Source organism: Dendrobium catenatum, unplaced genomic scaffold (assembly GCF_001605985.2).
Source record: "Dendrobium catenatum unplaced genomic scaffold, ASM160598v2 fragScaff_scaffold_133, whole genome shotgun sequence".
NCBI lineage: Eukaryota > Viridiplantae > Streptophyta > Magnoliopsida > Asparagales > Orchidaceae > Dendrobium > Dendrobium catenatum.
The window spans coordinates 1462137-1468359 of NW_021318595.1; the positions used below are offsets into that span (position 1 = coordinate 1462137).

The 6223-nt window shown below is 34.7% G+C and overlaps 1 protein-coding gene across 1 annotated transcript; it reads left to right on the top strand.

Moving 5' to 3' along the window:
- Positions 1-2408: 2408 nt before the first annotated feature.
- Positions 2409-5595, top strand: LOC110096985. The gene is made up of 2 exons (XM_020823164.2): positions 2409-2669; positions 3952-5595. Exon 2 carries the CDS (start codon positions 4247-4249, stop codon positions 5420-5422), a length of 1176 nt encoding a protein of 391 aa, XP_020678823.1. The 5' UTR covers positions 2409-2669; positions 3952-4246; the 3' UTR covers positions 5423-5595.
- The last annotated feature ends 628 nt before the right edge of the window (positions 5596-6223 follow it).

Genomic DNA, 6223 nt, shown 5'->3' on the forward strand with positions numbered 1-6223 from the left:
TGATTATTGTGCTAACTTAGCTTTATCTTTTGATTTTGATTGGGATATGTTCATTGAGAATAACCTTCCTTCTTCCTTTGTGAAATTAGCAAAGGAAGATAATGATAGATGGTTGATTCCTCATTAGCTTGTATCTAGGCTTCTTTTGGTTACTTTTTATATATTATGCTACTTAGCATTTTCTCAAAAAAAAAAAAAAAAAAAAAAAGAATTGGAGGGAATAGCTATTAATTGAAATTATAGACTTAAAATATGAGACTTTCCAACTTGGGAATGCCTAGGATTTTTTTCCTTTATAGGTTTAATATGTAAAAAAAAAAAGGTGGTCCTTGTTCTTATGCATATTTTTTTATTATTTGTGGATATTCATTCTAGAGTTAAGACAAATTCTAAATTTTTTATAGAGATATAATTGATAACTTTTCAATAAGATAGTTTTTGTCATAGCCTTTAAGTTTCAACAATAGATTATGGATAAATTTTTAATTAATATTTAAATTTATTTATCAATAAAATTAAGATTGGCATGTCTATATTTATATAATGTGATATAGATTTGAAGAGCATGTTTTTTTAATTAAAATTTTGATGGTTTAATTATGGCATACAAGAATATATAAAATTTCTTTTTATTGGATGATTATTTTATAAATAACATTAACTTTAGCATTGATATGCCTTAAGGAATTTAGTTTGATCAGCACGAATCTTGATGTACTATTTGACTTGAAATTTTTTTAAATTAAATTAAAAGTTATTCTAATTATGATTTCAGCAAATTTGTAGTCAAATTAAGTGTCTTGACAAGGCAAACTCAATGGTATTAAAAGTGATCCGATACGATTGAAGTCCAAATGAACCCAAAATCAAGCACTTGAAGTAAAATTGAAAACTTTGAAGTGTTGCTTAAATGATCAAACAATCTCTAAATCTTACATATTTATAATCAGATCAAGTGGCTAGATTAGGCAAATCCAACAAGGCCAAGATAACTAAATTATGAGGTCATTAAGTCACTTAAAATGCTAAATCATTGATTTATGATTAAATGATTCAATATGAGTCGTCCGATAAAATCATACGAAATACTTTCTAAATTTTGAAAATACTACTCATAAAATAATATTTATAAACCCCCCATTCTCCTCATAAAGGATAACTGAACTTGAATGTAGAAAGAATTTGGAAATCTAAAAACTCTAATGCGATGTTCGACATCGATAATCACAGTCATACACCATCATTACCCCACTTCACTGTCGTTATAATCCAATCAATCAACTTAATGAGAGAAATCCATTGTCGTTATCTAACAAACCATCGAGAGCATTTAGTTGACTGTCATCACCTAATTGTCGTCTTTCATCCATCATCACCCTACCACCATCATCTAATCACCATTCCCTAACTATCAAAATTCATTTATCACCATCTAATCATCATCATCATCTGATTGTCATTATGATCTCATCATTGCTGATCATAATCATCTGATTATTATCACCTAATTAGCACAATTCAACTAATGCATCTCTAACATTCTCCATAAGATTCACAACAATACGTACTCATATTATATACTTTGTAATGTCATCTTCTATATTTTAGAAAAAGGGTGTATATATATGGTCGAATCAAATCGCATATTTTTTTTATACTTTTCACATAAAATTTTGATTTTATTTTTATCTATATATGTATTGAACTTTAGTGAAAAACTATTTACAAAAAAAAAAAAAATTATCGGCATAAAGTTTGCGAACATAACAAAAGTATAGGAGTAATTCTCCCACAGATTTTCAACTCCCATAGAGGAAAACTTCATATTGAATTCTACTCGCTGGATTATTTTTTAAGCTTCAATTTTTTCTTCTTCGGCAAACATAATATTTTTTTTAAAAGAAAAATGGGTCAAATATTTTGACCAACTTTTTTATTTCTTTTTGATGATTTCATAATTTATTTAAATATAAATTTAATAAATATAAATTAGTTATTTAATGGTAATTTATTTTAAAATAAATTTATTTTGATATTTATTTTTATTAAATTTTAATGAGAATATTATGATTCTCAGACTTTGAAATTCAGATCCGCCCCGTTTGGTCGTAAACTCTCGTATTGCCAGCCTGTTAACAGCCCTCACCTCCGTTACCTGAAAAGACCAAAATATCCATCTCTTGTTCGTCTAAAGTGGGCTACTAGCACCGTAAAATTTTCCGAACTAAGACGTCTATAAATGTCATTACATGAAAAAATTGCTATCTGGTTACCTGGTGCGAGCATCCGTCCAGATTTAGACTAATGACAAAGCGACACGTGGAAAGACTTGTCCGGACCTACGGTTCGGTGAGCCGAAGCAAAAGACAGCTGGAGACAGGCTGTCAGCAACCAGGCCATCCCCTCTTCCCCACCTTTTCTGTGTCCTTCATCTCTTTCTCTCTCTAACTCCCACGCTCTCGCCCACCCCTGTACAGTGACCTTCCGCTAGCTAGGGTTTCCCAACACATCCCCGGACCTTTGATGCCGTGAAAGCTAATTGGATCTATACTCGTCCCTCCGGGGTCTCCTTTCGAGCCCGGCATCGGTGGTTCGGCCTCATTATTCGTTGCCGGTGCTGGATATTAGGGTTTTGATTGAATGCGGGACGATCACAGATCTCCCTTACGGTGAGTATCCTCTACTATGCTTTTGTTAGCTTTTCCTGCATGTTGTTTTCTTATCTGTTTCTCTTTGAATATTTAAGAGAGATTGCTAATGTGGTGTGTAGCTTCTTCATGATCGAGATCTTGATCGTTGCTCTTTTTTTCTTAAACCGTGGTGAAAATTGCTAGATTCTTTATTTCTTATGCTTTTGTTGCATTCTCCTGTAATTCATTGGGTAAACCTTTATTTTTTAAAAAATTTCAGTTCTGGTTATGGTATCAGCAATGGGGTTAAATACTTAAAGTTGCACCTTGTAGTTCTGTCTTTTGAATTTGAAAGCTTTTTTATATTTGTTCGATGTGTTTAAAACTAGCAAAAAATAACAGGGAGCACATGGTTAAGATTTTGGTCGAATGATTCAGCGCTAATTTGATAGGGTGACTTGATAGCTTGCTTTCTCTTTATGAACTGCATAGATTCTTGGTTCCAGTAGCTGCATGTGAAATTTTGTATTAAATTACATGATTTCAAGTTTTTTTCGTTTTCAACTCGAGTAAATAAAAGCCTTGCTTGATTGATTTCTTTCTATGAAGTGTAAGAACGTTAATAAATTCATCTATTCCATGTTGGATACGATGAAGTGCTTATTATCATGAACAAACCCTAATTTTCTTTTATTTACTCTTTTTTTCTACGGATTGAACCATCTGTATGTTGAATGCTGGGATAAACTGAGATGGAACTTTTTGTAGGATGATTAATAGTTATCAAATGGAAATACTAGTTTTGTTTCTTTCATTAGAGCCATTGCTTGAATTTTTCTTTGCAGACATCTTTTCCTTCCAAGGAACTAAATTTTTCTTATTCTTTATTGATTTGGTATATGCCAATTTTCTTTTATCCCTGTAATTCAGCTTGATTATTTACTGTTGTCTTTTCTTCTCTTGTCCTGCTAGACTCAATTATTTGTTGAATGGTCTGTGTTCATTACAAATAACTTTTGAGTTTTATTCCTGGTTCTTAACTATTCAGGGCTCCTAGGCATAACTTTTGTCCCTTTGTTTCCTAATTCTGCAACATTTCTTGAAACCTATTTGGAATCATGCTTTCATAAATATAAAATCACCAATCCTTCTAACTTCGTTTTACCTTTTCAGTCTACTACAATTTCCCTTTTTCATGGTTTAGAACACCATTGAAATATCTTTCTAATTGATGGTCACTGCTGCTCCATCACAGTATTTCTATTTCAAATGTATTTTAGGAAACTCTTTTGCATTGTTTTAACGAAGTTTGTTTGTTCAGGTGTTGTGTTGACCAAGGACTTCCTTATTTGCTGGAATCATAAGATTTATTTTAGATACCATTGCTACAGCTTTCAGGTTTTTATTTTTGCACTATATGACTTCAGAAAGTTTGGAAGAAGAAGGCATACTTCCAAAGATACATTCATCATTAATCCTATATGAGTTCAAGATCAAACACCGGCTATAGTGGATCACTCACTAGCATTTCAGTAGATATCTCCTCATTACATGAGGTTTTTCTCCGTATACGCCGCCGCTAGTGGGGAGCATGCGCAGTATCCGTGTTTTGGGTGATGCCCCTGACCAGAGTTGCCACCGATGTATTCGGTGTGGTGACCATTGCCCTCGTCACTTTAACCTCCATCTTGGGATTACTGTGCATCTATCGCTGCGTCTATTTTCATCTACAGATCCAAAGACGAGGCTTCTCCCACCTCAGCTATTTTAACGGTCCCTGGATCATTCGAATTCTCATAATTATCATTTCAATCTGGTGCGGATTCGGTGAGATTGTCAGATTAAGTTTCCTAAGAGGGACAGGAAAGCCTTTCTCTAGCATTAGATGGCAGAAGTATGGTTGCAAGTTTTACATCCTCTCAAATCTTGGCTTTGCGGAACCCATTATCTTTCTCATACTTGCTTTCTTACTCCATGCCGCACTCCAGAAGAGGGAGTCGGGCTCTCTGAGTCAGAGATGGAACAGGAAGACATTTTTCTATGCCATCCTTCTGTGCATTCCGGTATTCATCCTTCAACTGGTCTTCGTTTTATTAGGACCCGAGTTTAACAAGGATGAGATACCTAGAACGAGAAAGAAGATGGCCAAATTCTTCATGACCACATCTTTGGTGAATAATAGGAGCATATGCACTTATCCTCTTCTTAGCACTATAATTTTAGGGTTATTATACTTTCTTGTGATATGTTATGTAGTCTACATTGGAAGCCGGTTGCTCTCGTTGGTGATCAACAAGAGATTGAGAATGAGGGTTTACTTCCTCGCTCTATCAGTTATCCTCTTCCTTCCTCTAAGGGTGCTTTTGCTTGGATTCTCAGTGATGCCTCATGCAGGAAATCTGGCTTATGAGGTGCTTATATTCTTGGCCTTCCTCATGCTTTTGTTCTGCAATATGATAGGCATCTGCATGCTTGTCTACCTCCCTGTAGCGGATTCTCTGATCTTGCGAGACATTGAACAAAATATTGGTGAAATGAATGAGACACCTTACGATGACTACTTTCATGAAGATGCTTCACTGATAGCTAACCAGAGCCATCAAGATGCCTCAAGGAATTCGGATGCGTCGACTAAGCGGGGTTCGATATCATTCCGGACCATGATCAAGGATGATTCTCCTGTGCTGGATGGTATTGAGGAAGGCCGGCCTAGCCCTTTTGCAACCCTTCAGATTGTTTCGCCTGTAGGGTCTTCTTCTGCGTACAGGGAAGTGGAGACTCCATTATACTAGGGAAGAACTGCACTCTTTCCTCTTTTTTTTTTTCCAACTTTTTATTCACCTTTTTGTAGTTTAGTGATCAGTTTTTGGTAAAGAAAACGTTTTATGTAAAGAATTTTAGTATTTGATCCCCATTCGAGCGAGTATGGCGTGGTTTTATAGGTGAAATTGCTAATTTTATTTTCTCTTATTTGGCCGAAGGGTGAAGAACAATTTCTGCTGGATTGGGTCTGCCAATCTGGGCAAATTAGTAGGTCCGGTCACCGGGCCTAAATTTGCGTCCGGATAGCCTGTTGTTCTTTCCATGCGCTTTTATTGCACTTTTGATATATTTTTGTAAAATGTCAGTTAATACATAATTTTAATTGCATATTAGCTGTCCTTTAATTGAGTATTTGAAAAACGCAGCAAAAGGTCAACAAATATTCAATGAGTAAGATATTTGTTGTATTTTTGCTATGCTTTTGCTTTATTTTTGCAAATACTCAATAAAAAATAGCTAATATACAATTAAAATTATGTATTAATTATCTTTTTGCAAAAATATATTAGAAGCGCATTAAAAAAGCTCACCAATCAGGATGTAAATTTAGGGACCTAATAATTTTCCGCCAAACTGGAACCCGTTTCTATGTTGATAGATGACAGTTGTATGCAACGTACTGAATCTTATTATATGAATGCTTGCTGGGCGCTGTGGCTAAGCTGGCTGCCAGCTTTTAACTTTTCAGTAAAAGCTAGCTGTCTGCAGCCATTATTGACTGCCGCCAATCTCTTGTCTATAGCTTCAGTTGCTTTTCCAAACGCTTATAT

Bases quoted from the DNA above. Each gene is read 5' to 3' on its own strand.
- LOC110096985 (XM_020823164.2), top strand. From the start codon at position 4,247: ATGCCCCTGACCAGAGTTGCCACCGATGTATTCGGTGTGGTGACCATT.